Raw genomic sequence first — 15826 nt, forward strand, 5'->3', positions numbered from 1 at the left:
GAGAACGATAAGTAACAGGGAAAGGTAAAATAAACTGGGAGGGAGGTGGAAGGGAAGATGTCAGATCATCTCATCTGTTAACTACATAATTCTAATGATGGAGCCTTGGAGGAAGTTTTCTGCTGCATCACTCCAAAGGCATTAAAAATATCTGCCTTCCCTTTCACCAGCTCTCTTCAGATTCCCCAGGCAACTGGTACACTCTTGGCCTCCCCTATCCTAGACTTCAGATTTTGCTAATTCACCCAAGTCTACCTCTCACAGCTACTCAGATCTGAAAATCATTCTATCTCTAACCACGCTGTGTTGCGTAAATTTTGTAGTTGTCAGAATAAAATTAAGCTAATATTCTATAGTTCTGAAGCATTAAAACATTGTAATACAGAAAATATCTGAAGGATTAATAAGATGTTGCACTCAAGGTTAAGGGAACCAAAAAGCTGGAGAACAGGAGAGAAAGGGAGACTTGCACTTCCTTAGTAATTTTTATACCTTTTGCATTTTACACTACATGCATAATTTTTTATGAAATATTTATGAAATATTTTTAAGGTACGATAGTAAACAGTCCAAGTACAGATGAAAATTTAATAGCCCAGTTTAAATTTTAGCTGTATTCAAAAAAATGTTTCTAATACATCTCCTATATCTAATATTTGAAGTGGCAATATAATTTAATAATAACATAAAGGCTCCACTTTAAATTTGAATCCTGTTAAAATTAGTAAGAACTGTCACATCTGAATAGCAATAAATTATGAGAAAACCACTCATTTAAAAACAATAAACATAACTTGGAAAGATAAACAAAAATGGTATAGGACTTTATATCTGTCTTATAATTTTTATACTGCGAACAGCTTTATTTCAAACAAATGATATAGTAGTTTGTTTTAATCAAGAAACTGAACCTTTACATTATATACTTTAAAAAAAATAGAAACGGCAAACAACCTATTATTAGAGACCTCAAAACCACAGATTCCAACACCTCTCACAAAGTCAATTATGTAGTGAGTCAAACCTCTCAGGTCTTTTCAAGTAGTTTCCAAAGCTCCTTGTTTCTCTGGGTACCTATAATATGCCTCTGCCATCATTCACCAAAACATTTGTGATTTATAGTCCGCCTGTACCAGGCTTAAATACTTGCCTTATCCTCCTTCTAAAATGTAAGCTTATATTTCTTGGAACATTTAAACACATTACTTCCTCAACTGTTCTCAATAACCCTTCAGAACAACACAATCCTGAACTATTTCAATGTTTTATATCTTAAAGGGTACCTTCAGATTTTTTAATTTTCGTACATTTTAATTCTTTAAAATAATCCATATCAGGTAAAAGCTAAATATCAGTTAACCAGACTATTCCATGAATCAATACTGAATTTCAAAGATCTTTTCCTAAATGAACTTTTGCTTTTTTAAGAAACAGTATTGGCCAGGCGCAGTGGTTCATGCCTGTAATCCCAGCACTTTGAGAGGCTGAGGTGGGCAGATCACGAGGTTGAGAGATCGAGACCATCCTGGCCAACATGGTGAAACCCCGTCTCCAAAATTAGCTGGGCATCGTGGCACATGCCTGTAGTCCCAGCTACGCAGGAGCCTGAGGCAGGAGAATCGCTTGAACCCGGGAGACGGAGGTTGCGGTGAGCCGAGATCGTGCCACTGCACTCCAGCCTGGTAATAGAGCAAGGCTCCATCTCAAAAAAGAAAAAAAAAGAAAGAAAGAAAATGAAAAATAAACAATATCTTTAAAAAATGAAAAACAAAAATCCTTTAACACAAAATAAAAGGAAAAATCTATTCAATTTAGGTACTCTACATAATACCATATTTGGGCAATATTTGTCATCATTGAATATGCCAATTTTTTTAAGTAATTAAAAGTCCCACTAACAAAAGAATAGAAAAATAGTTCATTAAAAATAAAGCATACAAAACCACTTAAGTCTGGCACTAAATTAATGGCAATCTATAGTATAGGAATTTGGAAAGACTTTTAGATAAAAAGATATTTTAAAAAGCTCAAAAATGAAGGAGTAGGGAAAGAAAGGATGACAAACACCTAGACAGCAGAAAAGTAAGTACATGTTATTTGTCTACTGACATGTATGTGGAGTTGGGAAAGGAGGTCTGGAGTCTGTCTTCAGAGCTCATCTCCAACTTCCAGCTGCAGCATCTATTCTACCTAGCAGACAGTTTTTCATTTTTTGTTTACTAGCTACCTAAGTTAGGAGACAAATAATGAATTATTTTGTTGAGTACTTTTTCTTAACAACTTTGTACATTTTAGGAAACATGAAATGTGACTATAAAGTAAGAAAGGAGAAATCATCAGCCTTGTACATTCTTACTCACAGTTAAAGCAATTTTTACACACAACTGACATTTCTTGGTTTTAGAATATCTTTCCTGAACAAATAATTACAAGAAATCAAAACTCAGCTTCTATCTGAATTTACCTAAGATAAAACCCAAAACTATTCTAATAAACAAAACAGATGACAAACTTTTCAGCATTTATCTCTAATCATTACTTTTGGTAAATATTTATAATCTTTCAACTACAAATAGCTGATCAACTATTTCAACTACTATTGCCCAATCAAAACTTTTAAACAAAAATAAAAATACATTCTGCTAAAAAGAACAGGACACTGGGTCAATTTATGAGAGAGACTATTCAAGCATTAGAATCAGTATATGATGTAGCAAACTCTAATCTCAGCCACACATTTTCTAAACATTTAGCAAACATCAAACTCCTTGCTTTTTACTAAGCAGTTAGGTCCTTTGATCTTTAAACATACTTGCCGATGTGCATAAAACCACCTAACCAGCTAACTGAACAGGTTATTAACTAGCCAGTCATTATTTATTTGTTAAATTACCACATAGCTAAAAGCAAGTATCTTTGTCAGTATTTTTGAATAAGAATTTTAAAATTTCTTTTTTCTTTTTAAAATTTCAATTTTTAGAAATTTAACTTTCATTTTAAGTCCAGGGGTGCATGCACAGGTTTGTTACATAGGTCAATTTGTGTCATGGGGGTCTGTTGTACAGATTACTGCATCACGCAAGTACTAAGCCCAGTACCCATTAGTTATTTTTCCCAATCCTCTCCATCCTCCCGCCCAAGAAAATTTCTATTGTTAAGCATGTCATAACTAAATTACAAATTGCAAATACATTATTTTTCAAGTACTAGACTTCCCTGTCCAGATCACTTTTCCTCATATTCTCCAGGCCAACTACCGCTTTTGGCTTGCCCAAGTCTAGTAGGGAGCCCTGTCTCCATTTAGTTGCATAGATGTCTATTAGTATTTTATTTACTACATTTTATTTTTAAATACTAATAGTCAAAAGCATTTCATTATATTAAATATCCACTTGAAATTTTTTAAAAGAAATTTGTTTAAAAAACACAAGGGAATATATAAGTTAAAAAATGTATAATTAACATATTCAAACAGAGAACATGACCTTGTGTAAACCATTCCAAACTTTTAGTCACATTTGTAATTTAAAGAAAAACTATATCTTATTCTATCTAATATTCCATTATTTTAAATATTTTATTCTCTCACACACACACAAAATCAATCAAAACAGAAATGGTTGTTCTAAACTGGTATAGAATTATCTAAATAATCCATTTTTGCATTGAAAAATTAGATATTTCACCAAATGTACATTCAGAGAAGAAAACTGTCATGTTTCACCATAGGACATAACTACTGAAAAATGAAGTTTAGGAGAGGGGTTGTAACAATACCTTAATTTATTAATGTAATTACAATAATATCTATTTCACCAAAACAGGACATAAAATTGGTTAAATAAATACATGGCAATTTTTCACAGTAAATAAGAAATTAACAACCTAATTGGAAGAAAGGAATAAAAAAGAAGAGAACAATTAAGAAGGTAAATTTGCAAAGCTGCCAGGAAAAATAATGAGAAACATTGGTACTAGGATTTCTTACAAAGCCACCAATATCAAATCAAACAAAATCTAGCACTGGCAGAACATGGTTGATAAAATAAATTATCAGGAAGATTAATAAGCAAGCAGAAAGGCCAAGAAAAATTTTGTATGTTTGGAAATGAGACATCTTGTAGATACTGCAGCAGACACACCAGTTAAGACTGTTTTCAATTTCAGTAATAGCAGAGCTGATGACAGTGAATGAATTATGATAAGCATGACACGTCTACAAGACGATGTGTCTATATGTGCACACAAATGTGTGAGTGTTGGGAGATAGTGATGATACACACAAAGATGACTAATCACATGAATAAGTCCCACGATTAATAAACAGTAAAAAGAAGTACGGTTATCAGTCCTAAGCCTTCCTAAAATCTCATATTTCTATTTATATGACATCATAACCTAACTTAAAATGCATCACTAAGAAAGCAATCTGGTTCCACACAGTTATGATGATGAAATTTTCCAAAATCATAATCAATAACTGTCAGGCTTTGTCTCCCTTGTTACAACAATTTGTTATTTAAATAAACTCTATTGATAAGTATTTTGCTTTGACCAACATATACATTCATTGTCTTTGCTCAGATGGACCCAAAAATAATGAGATTGTACAACGTCTTCAGACATACTTAAATTCTTTTAAAACATAAAATTGAAACTTCATTTAACACACATTTTCTCAACTGCTGCTATGTTTCAGAAAGAAGCCAGACCATTTTGAAGCTAGTAACAGGAAAAAACACTATGTCCATCTTGTGTTTCTATGTGCCCCAATAGTTAATGACTGTAACTTCGCCTAAATGTTACTATTATTTGAGTTTTAAAATTGAAACAGTTTTCTTAATTCTCTTGTCACACTTCCTTTAAGTTAGTCTAGATTCCATTTACACTCCTGATAGTAATGTAACTTGGCTCTACCATAGTGAAATATTCTTTTATATAAATCAACTTACACTACAGTTTTCAGGTGGAACTAGAAGTTGAGTAATCTCACCACCATGAACACAGAAGATGTGTTTCATTTCTCCAGAAAATATGTCCCAAATTATGACCGAAAAATCCACACCTCCAGATATCAGGTATCTTTGATCATACCGAGCTGAGACCTGATGAGGATACAGCAAACATGTGACTTTGTTCCGATGACCACGCAGTGTTCTGTGAGGTGGCCAACCTGTGAATGAGGGTTTGGATTTAAAATGGGAAAATTAAAGGCCCACCAAGTTTCCATAAGTAAAAGTAAACATGAATGTTTAGAATAGCTATACATTATATCACAGCAAAGGCTTCCAATTTTATCTTCTAAAACCCTAATTCGGTATCCACTAGCCACGTGAGTCTACTGAGCACTTGAAATTGGGGTGATCCAGATTTCTATGTGCTGTGAATTTAAACTAGTCATGAGATTTTGAAGTGTTGATATAAAAAATGTAAAATATTTCATCAACAACCTTCATATTGATTAGAAGTTAAAATGAAAATAGTTTTTACTACATTGGGTTATATAAAATATAATCAATTTCACCTGTTTCATTTTATTTTTTAACATAGGTATTAGGAAATTACAGGTATGGTTATATATATGGTTGACATTAGATTTCCACTGGCTGTTAGGAGGCAAAGGCAGATCACTTGAGGTCAGGAGTTCGAGACCAGCCTGGCCAACATAGTGAAACTCTGTCCCTACAAAAAATACAAAAATTAGCTGGGTGTGGCGGCACATGCCTGTAATCCCAGCTACTTGGGAGGCTGTGCAGGAGAACTGCTTGAACTTAGGAGGCTGCAGTAAGCCGAGATCATGCCACTGCACTCTGGTCTGGGCAACACAGTGAGACTCTTTCTTGGAAAAAAAAAAAAAAAAAGAGTTCTACTGGATGGTACTGTTATGGAGGATTTTCAGAATTACTGGTAATATAGTAATTATTTAGTAATCCATAGAGATAACTAAGAGATGAAACTATTAACATATATCAAAGAGATAAAATTGGATACTTTATTTATAGTCATTACATAGTATTAATTCCAATAACAGTCAATGAATATTGTATCTATGCATTAAACTCTACCAACTACATAGCACCCCAGCAACTAACTACACTGATTCATTGTATTTATTTAAAAACAAAGAATAGAGACATTTTCACTATCAGGGTAAGAGCTGTCAAAACACTTTAGACATAGAGAGTGCTTTGGTATACCTCTTCTGAGCATGTGTTCCCCTTGCAACAGCTGCACTATGGCCGTCTGTGTGGCAGGTACAATAACTATGCTTCCATCTTCACGGCCACAGACAAGTCTTCCGTGTGCTGGTATGTACACACTTGCAGTTACTTTAAGAGGTTCATTGCTATTGGGAATCACACTCAGCTGATCTATAATTCCAGCAGGACAAGGATTCAGTTTATCAAATGCCTCTTGCAAACTAACAGAAGTTGTCATTGCCAGCCCTGTAGAGGTTTGGTTTTGTATAAAAGAAAAACATTTGTGCATGTTAAAAAAATTTAAAACATTAAAATAATGTTGATTGATCCAGTAATCAAAGAAAATGATATATGCACATTATGAATGTGTTATTCAGTAGTACTTAACATATTAAATTAATTAAGAAATTGTCATACAGGATTTACTATTACCTTCTTCACTTTCCTGTTTATCAGCTGTGTCTGATATGTTCCAAATATTCAACCTTCCAGAAGAATCACCCTGAATTAATAGTTTATGGAAATATTCTCTGCATCCATAGAAGAACCGAGTAACAGGAGGACAAATTAGCAACTGCCAAAAAAAGTATTTGAATATCTTTAGCTGTATTTTTAATCAAAATATTTCACACATTAATGCTTTTCAAACAAAGGCGTTAGGTAATTTGTCCCAGTAGCCAAGTTGAAAAAGTGTATATAGCATGATTATTCAACAATATTTTAAAGTATTTCTATAGCATTAACATACATGTCAACTAATATTCTAATCTAGTATAACATACACATTGAATGAAACAAAAACAGCATTTACAGCCTTTGTCTAAAATTAGTATTTATGCTACATTTCTCCACTTTTTAATAACTCATGTTTAGCCACAATAATGCAATTTAAGTGCCTATTATTAATTAACACAGAGCTATGTTTTCTTTACCAAAAAGAAAAGTCTTCACTTAAGAGGTCAAGATGAGAGAACTCACTAATCCTAGCTTTTTTTGCCCACTCCTGATTAATCATTAAGAATAGCAACAAAATCAGGGCACAGTGGCTCATGCTTGTAATCCCAACAATGAGAGGGAAGATCCCTTGCGGCCAGGAGTCAGAGACCGGCTCCGGGCAACAAAGCAAAATCCTGTCTCTACAGAAAAAAAAAAAAAAATTTGCCCAGTGTGGTGGCACAGGCTCATAGCTCCAGGTATTCAGGAGGCTGTGACGGGAGCATCACTTGAGCCCAGGAGTTTGAAGCTACAGTGTACTATCATTTCGCTACTGCACTCCAGCCCGGATGACAGAGCAAGACCTTGCCTCAAAAACACAAAATGTAGGCTGGCCACAGTGGCTCACACCTGTATTCCCAGCACTTTGGGAGGCCGCGGCGGGCAGATCACTTGAGGCCAAAAGTTCAAGACCAGCCTGGCCAACATGGTGAAACCCTGTCTCTATTAAAAATACAAAAATTAGCTGGCAGTGGTGGTGTGAGCCTGTAATCCCAGCTACTCTGGAGGCTGAGGCAGGAGAACCACTTGAACCCAGGAAGCGGAGGTTGCAGTGAGCCGAGATCGCATCACTGCACTCCAGCCTGAGAGAAAAAGGGCAACTCCATCTAAAAAAAAAAAAAACTGAACAAAAACTAACAAAACTGAACTATCAAGCTTGCGCAATTAGAGGACCCCATTGTTAAAATTAGTATAGTTTTCAACTAACAGAGTATCATTTTTTACTTGCTCAGATTTTCATAATCAATTTGAAACTAGTCTATGTTAGCTACCAACTACCAGGAACAAAAACCATTCATTAGGGTCTTATGTGTACTTTTATTTTCAGCTTAAGATTTTGTGCCTTCAATGAAGTACTATCTGAAAATACTAAATATCATGGTGGACTTCTACTAAAATTCAGAGGATTACTTCACAAATACTGGAAAATTAAAGAACAGAATTTTAGCCTGAAAATCAATAATAAATTTGACTTCAGTTTTGACAATTATAGTTAACAGTCTAATTACTGTATTCAAATACTGGTTATCAAATACAGTAATTAACAGCTAAAAGCATTAGCCAATGGAAACTATACATATTAAGCATAATCAATTGTTTGACTTACTGAATTTTTTTTTGCTTTTGAGACAGGGTCTTGCCATGTTTCTCAGGCTGGAGTACCGCGGCATGATCACAGCTCACTGCAGCCTCCACCTCCCAGGCCCAGGGATCCTCCCACTTCAGCCTCCCAAGTAGCTGGGACTACAGGCGTGTACCACCACACCATGCTACTTTTTTTCTTTTTTTTTTTTTTTTAGAGATAGGGTCTTACTATGTTGCCCTGACTAAAATTTTTAATTGATAAACTATATATTTAAAAAGGAAAAATTGCTACAGCAGCTGTAATAACCGATATTCTACATTTCAACACACCACAAAATATATGTATTTAATTTAAAATGTATTAGGGAGTTGATATTTAAAGAAAATGATATGTATTTTTTTGTTTTATTTTGCTTATGTATTTTTTATATAAGTCATTATTCCTTAGGTTAATTGGAAGTGACTATCTAGGCTGAAGAGCAGTAAGTAGAAGTTTGAGTAAAGAACAGGCTATAGATGATCTTAATTGTACATAGATGCATAAATTCTATATATTCAAAATATTCATGGAAAGAACAATTCCCTTCCCCTAGCCATCCTGTCATACAAATGTGAGACCTAATGTTCAGAATGATAAAGCCATGGAAACCTAGAACATCAATTAAAAAAAAAAACAACCTCTGCTTTCAAAGCCAAAGCTTCCTCCGTACTGCTCAATATAGAATTGAAAACCCAGTACTAACTGCTGTTACTTCAACATTAAGTGGATATTAAGCACATTTTCAGAAATCACAATAAACTTTTCTTTTTATAGAGAAAAAATGTTTTATTCTTCATTTCTCGTTTTTAATGATCTAAACTGCTACACGATTTGGTGGAGGCACTGCAATGCCTTGTTCAACTAAGGAACTATTATTACTCAGCATTAGTACATAACTATGTGTGCTCTTCTAAAATTGTATCTGTCACTATGTTTATAACTGCATGATAGTGTGTAAAATAATTTACACCATCAATATGAACTTCATCAAAAAGTCAATTTCAATATGCAATTAGCATAAGATCACTTGTACTCTTAGAAAAACGAACGTTATTTCATACGCATAGTATGTATTTTTAAATAAGCAGATTTTGAAATGTCCTTATAACTGATCATCTCAAAATGTCTTACAACTAACACAGTGCTTTGAATTCTATCAAATGTTTTAAACCTGTCAAAAGACAACAATAAATACAGTTGTAAAAGTTTTTCAATGTAACTTTCAATTATAAATGATACCTCAAGAATTTTACCTCTTTATCTTTTCGATCCAAGAGGCTATGTTGTACAGGAGGAATCAAATTTTCAACTGCTTTCCCCACATCACTGCGGAATGAATCACTGGCTGGAAGGCAACTGAAAATGGACAAAATGGACAAAAGGACAGTATTTCAATTAAAATACTGACATTAAATATTTTATAATTCCATATGACAAGATTTTTTGGTATGGGACAAAAAGGGGCTTTTTAAATGACAGTTAATTTAGTGCAGGCATTAAATTAAATAATTAAAGTTATAAAAATATTTTCCTTCGAGACAGGTGGATCACGAGCTCAGGAGATCGAGACCATCCTGGCTAACACGGTGAAACCCCCTCTCTACTAAAAAATACAAAAAACTAGCCAGGCGAGGTGGTGGGCACCTGTAGTCCCAGTTACTCGGGAGGCTGAGGCAGGAGAATGGCGTAAACCCAGGAGGTGGAGCTTGCAGTGAGCTGAGATCCGGCCACTGTACTCCAGCCTGGGCGACAGAGAGAGACTCTGTCTCAAAAAAAAAAAAAAAAAAATTGTCCTTCAAATAAAAATCCAACTAATTTTTGCGCTTAGAAGTTAAATTGGAATTAAAAATAGAACTTAAGAAGTTCTGAAGTGTTTTATCAAAGTTAAATATTTATACTATTACATTTTCTTAAGTTCAGGTTGTACCCTAAATTCTGAATCTTTTACTTTTGATGAGTCCTAATTTATTACTTACTCATACCTGGCAGGTAGTTTGTAAATATAACTTTGCCCATTTTCTGTCCAAATGATGACTTTATCTGCTGAGACAAAGTCCCCTCCAGTCCATGTCTGTCCATTTTCACTAGGACCTGAACACAACAAGGAATAGTCTCCAGCATCGAACACCTGCAAGGAAGAAAGAAATTTACAATCTACTCCATGATATTATAATAAGTAAGATCCAGTGACATTTCAAGTTTAAAAAAAAAAAAAAAAGCCTGGAAATACATTTAGAAAACTCAGTTTGCTGCATCAGATAAAGACAGTTTGTCATTAAGCCCTGGGAAAGGTCACCTTCAATAGGGAAAACACAACTAGGCCCCTAGTTATGGGTAAGCTCCCTGTGGACAGGGAACAAACTGTGACAAGTGGAACAATGGCGCTCTCCCTACAAGAACAGTTATCCTCAGACTTTCTATCTAGAGAAAGTATTCCATTAAAAAATTGCAAATAATAGGGAATCAACCTCAAACATGCAGGCTTGAGTCCCATTTTATTTCTATGTCTAGGAACAGCATTTCTCTTTTTTTCTTTTTCTTTTCTTTTTTTTTTTTTTTTTTTTTTTTTTGAGACAAGGTCTTGCTCTGCCACCCAGGCCGAAGTGCAGTGCCACAATGAGAGCTCACTGCAACCTCAAACTCCTGGGTTCAAGTGATTCTCCCACCTCAGCCTCTCGAATAACTGGAACTACAAGAGCATGTCACCATGCCTTGCTAACTTTTTTATTTTTTATTTTTTGTAGAGACAGGGTCTCACCATGTTGCCCAGGCTGGTCTCAAACTCCTGGGCTCAAGTGATCGTCCCACCTTGGCCTCCCAAAGTGCTGGGATTATAGGCGTGAGCCACCTTGCCTGGCCCAGTAACAACATTTCTAACAATAAACTCTGGCATGAGAATAACTCAGTATTATAAGGGAATTACTTTGTTTTACATTATTTCATCAACGTTCTAAAATACTATAGTTAACAGGCTCAATTTTACTGTGTAATAATTTTCACATATAAAATTCAAATCCCTATAATTTCACCTGCAATAAAGGTTTCTAACCTTATAGGGCTTTACATTTGCAAGGCACTCACTGCAAAGTTTACAAAGTACCTTTACAATTATTATCTCAAATGCCCTGAGAATCATTGCAGGTGTTACTATTCCAGTTTACAGATAAGAAATGGACACAAATAAGGATTTGATCAATTGCTCAAAGTCATGTGACCAGTAAGTGATAGCATTGGAACTAAAAGCTCTGCTCTTACAATTTCTAGCAGAATTATTCTTTCTATCACTTTCAATATTTAAAAAAAGTACATTAAATGTTGTTAGAAAATGTTCTCAGAAGGAATGAGTAATTCCTCATTCCTCAATAGCTCAGAGGTTTTATTTTACTTTTCTTTAAAGAAAACAATGAAGTTGCTTGTGTGGAGCCTTGAAGTTAGAACACATCTTAGCTGCATTTACCATGATTTCTTACAATATTTATCAGCGTGTAACATAGCACCACAATTATAGCCAAGAAAACTCCAAGAATAATGAAGGGAAACCAGTCCTCCAGCCCTATTATCTGTTAAAGCAAATCATAAAACTATAAAAGTTTAAACAATACAGTATTAATTCATGAATGGGCAGACAAATCCAGAAGACTGAAAACAGATTCCGATAACGTAGGAATATAGTACATTATCAAGGGACAACAGACGAATGAATTATTCAACAAATGGCATCAGGAACTGGGGGGCAGTCCATCTGGAATAAAAATAAAACTGGATCTACATCTCACAATTTATACAAAATAAATTCCAGATTAAAGATTCAAAAGTATGTAAGACAAAACCATATAGGGCTGGCGCGGTGGCTCATGCCTATAATCCCAGCACTTTGGGAGGCCAAGGCAAGCTGATCACTTGATGCCAGGAGTTCAAGACCAGCCTGGCCAACATGGTGAAACCCCTCTCTACTAGAAATACAAAAATTGGTCAGGCGTGGGGGCGCATGCCTGTGATCCCAGCTATTTGGGAGGCTGAGGCAGGAGAATCCCTTGAACCTGGGAGGCAGAGGTTACAGTGAGCGGAGATTGCACCATTACACTCCAGCCTGGGCAGTAGCAAGACCTCTCAAAACAAACAGACAAAAAAAAAAAAAAAATTAAAAATTAAACCATATAAAAATTAGGGGAAAATGAAAGATTTTATTTTAATCTCAGCTTATGGTAAGCCCAATTGTAAATTTCTTCATGATAATAAGTATCTTAAAAAGCCATTTTGGTGGGTTGTAGTACTATCTCAGTATTGTCTTACTATAATGATTAGTGAAGTTAAGCAACTTTCCATACATTTACTGGCCATCTGGCTTTCATCTTTTGTAAAATATTTTTGTACAATTTCCTGCTGAGTTTTCTGTAGTTTTCTTCTCAATCTGCAGGAGTTGCTTTTTTATAAATACTAGACAATTCTTCATCATTTATGTATATTGCAATTATCTTCTCTGACGACGTGAGTTGTCTTTTTACTCTTATGTATGCATTTTAAGAAAGAAAAAGCTGTTCTCACGTAATTATAAAATGTTTATAATGGACACAAATGAAACTGGTACCAGATACTCTATCTGGAAGGGAAAGGGAAGTTCCAGCGGGGGAAGAAACACATTTTTCACTATGTCCTCTTGCCCTTTTTTTCTCCCCCCAAGACAGAGTCTTGCTCTGTCACCTAGACTGGAGTGCAGTGCCACAATCCCGGCTCACTGCAACCTCCGCCTCCTAGGCTCAAGCAATTCTCCTGCCTCAGCCTCCCGAGTAGCTGAGATTACAGGTGCGCATCACCATGCATTGTTAATTGTTTTTTGTATTTTTAGTAGAGATAGGGTTTCACCATGTTGGCCAGGCTGGTCTCAAACTCCTGACCTCGTGATCTGCCTGCCTCAGGCCTCCCGAAGTGCTGGGATTACAGGCGTGAGCCACCATGCCCAGCCTGTTTTTTTTATTACTATTTGCATGTGTTTTAAATTTTAAGACAAAGGAAGAAACCCGTAAAACCTACTCTAAGCAAGCAGCGGCTAGCTTTTCCTAATTTTATTCTAATATAGTAAGTGACAACGATAAGGTTAAGATGCTGCTTCCCTAGTCATTCCTTTCACTATATGGCCCATCCCCTTGTGTTCAAAGCTCAGGAAACCAGCCCATTCCAGGTTCGAATTGTGAGACAGTATAGCATAGTAGTAATGAGAGCGGCTGCTGCAGTCAGATATCTGATTATAACTCAGCAACTCCGCTACCGTTTATATAATCTTTGTCAAGTTATTCGTCCCCTCACTGTCTCAGTTGCCTCATCTGCAAAATGGGGAAAGTAACAAGTCCTCCTGTGGTAAGCAGCCTCTAACAGAGCCCCAGTGATCCCAAACCCTGGTATTCACACCCATGGGTAATCCTCTTCCCTGAGTGTAGGCTGCATTTTGTGACTGTTTTTAAAGAACAAAATGTAGCCAGGCATGGTGGCTCATGCCTATAATCCCAGCAGTTTGTGGAGCTCAGGCAGGAGGATTGCCTGAGCCCAGGAGTTCAAGACCAGCCTGGACAATAGGGTGAGAGCCCATCTCTACAAATAAATTCTAAAATTAGCCAGGCTTGGTAATGTGTGCCTTTAGTCCTAGCTACTCAGGAGGCTGAGGTGGGAGGATCCTTTGAGGCCAGGAGTTCAAGGCTGTAACGAGCTATGATTGTGCCATTGCATTCCAGACTGGGCTACAGAATGAGACCACATCTCTTTAAAAAAACAAAAAACAAAAACAAGAACCTGGGTGATAAAACATGTTTGTTGTTTTAAACTAATAACTTTTGGAATGATTTGTTATTCAGAATTAAATAGCTAATCCACCTAAGCTCAGAGAGTTGTAAGGACTAAAAGAAATAATACATGGCAAGCTTTGAAAAAAGTGCTAGTCACAGAGCAAGTGTCCAAAACATGCTATTTTTCTATTATGGAAATATTAAAGTCTGGCAATGTGGAAGTAATATACCTCTTCCATCATTAGCTCTGAAGTGATACGAGAAGACTTTCCAACTACAAGAAGCCAGGGAAAATATTGACTATTAGCTTTAATAACACCCTACAAAGAAACGTCCAACCTGTAGAAAACTCCCTACCACTGCTTATGCTGTACTGATAAGATAGTGACTAAAACAGTAGCAAAAAGGAGAAATAAAGACCAATGAAATACAGTCTCTAACTGAATCATTCCATAAACACAAACAAAAAAAGACAACTACATATAGCCAAGTCCCAACTTCTCAAAATGTGATATCAAAAGCAGACATGAATTCTAAAATGGCTAAAATAGGCTTGCACCAAGTACTTCTTTAGGGTTCTTTGGAAATCTTGGAAATCTGATAAACCAATATCTTGAAGGATAAAAATACAGCTTCTTATTTATATAATTATCTTACCCTCCAATATTTGGAACACACAACCAAAAGTGACCTTTGTGTAAATGCACAAAAAGAGATGCTTTGGCAATTCTGACAATAAATTGGTTTGGATTCCTCCTCAAATATTGGCTCAGTATCCTGAAAAGAGAAAGATTTGTAAAACTTTAGGAATAGCTTGATTGTCAATTAAAATTATCACTCAACGATAAAGGCAACAAAATGAAATAAAGGCATCGCTTCATATGTTCATCATTTTGGCCCCTCAAGTAAGCGCCAAGGCAGTAAAAAGCAGCAAAGATCCACCTTAAAAGGAGCTAGGCACAAATACTGTTGCTACAAAATCCCCTGAGATTTCAATTCTGATGAGACTCAGAGTATCATCGCTCTAGTAATGACAGATGATAAAGTCTTCCTTAATCCTAATTTTTGCAGCTATATGTGCTTTTAAAAAAATCTAATCAATTCCTCTATCTTCTCCTGAATTCCATGCCTAAAAATTCCCTAGCTGAAGAGAGTAGCATCAAAATTGTCAGACTTGATCTTTCTCATTGATAAAAAAAGAACAACGAATTCAAGCCCAAAGAACTGAAATAGATGATAAAAATGGCTTTGTATATTTCTTGTGGTGATTTGCTTTATTTTTTTTTCCCTTCGAGTCAATTTAAATAGAAGCAGTTGAGGAGAAGCCCACCTCTTTTATGTTTCACCTCATCTTATCCTGTGCAATATGTTTCTCTATTTTATATCCATGATAGAGCAGATGTTACCATTAAAAGTGAATAAAAAATTCACTCCCATGGCATACTAGGGAATCTTTCATACTCTGCCTATAAGAAAATTATCAAAAAATAATAGCTTTTTCCTTCCCCCTTAAAAAAAATGGAAGGAGCATACCATTACTAAAATTTTGAACTACAGAGAATAAAAACAGAGAAATCACCCCAGTTTCCTTTTTCTCACCTGCATGTCACTTATTTCCGAGGTAACGATCCAGACCTTCAGGATGCCAGTCACTGAGAGTGCTACCACCGTGTCCTCTAAGATGAGAAGGGACAAAAAGGCAGCCCAGGTTACGAACATAACACGCTTTC

At 35.6% G+C, this 15826-nt stretch overlaps 1 protein-coding gene across 7 annotated transcripts in view; it reads right to left on the reverse strand.

Annotated features, from left to right (window-relative positions):
• The window catches only part of LOC105477091 (WD repeat domain 7), a 388969-nt gene that overhangs the window by 336076 nt on the left and 37067 nt on the right, over positions 1-15826 (reverse strand). For all 7 annotated transcript variants that reach the window (XM_071085283.1, XM_071085280.1, XM_071085278.1 and 4 more), the window contains exons 6-12: positions 15696-15772; positions 14754-14873; positions 10302-10447; positions 9573-9675; positions 6633-6774; positions 6198-6446; positions 4953-5173 (exon numbers count right to left, since the gene is read on the reverse strand). In XM_071085283.1, coding sequence (XP_070941384.1) covers positions 4953-5173; positions 6198-6446; positions 6633-6774; positions 9573-9675; positions 10302-10447; positions 14754-14873; positions 15696-15772 — 1058 coding nt within the window. The remainder of the gene's footprint in view (positions 1-4952; positions 5174-6197; positions 6447-6632; positions 6775-9572; positions 9676-10301; positions 10448-14753; positions 14874-15695; positions 15773-15826) is intronic.

Source organism: Macaca nemestrina, chromosome 19 (assembly GCF_043159975.1).
Source record: "Macaca nemestrina isolate mMacNem1 chromosome 19, mMacNem.hap1, whole genome shotgun sequence".
NCBI lineage: Eukaryota > Metazoa > Chordata > Mammalia > Primates > Cercopithecidae > Macaca > Macaca nemestrina.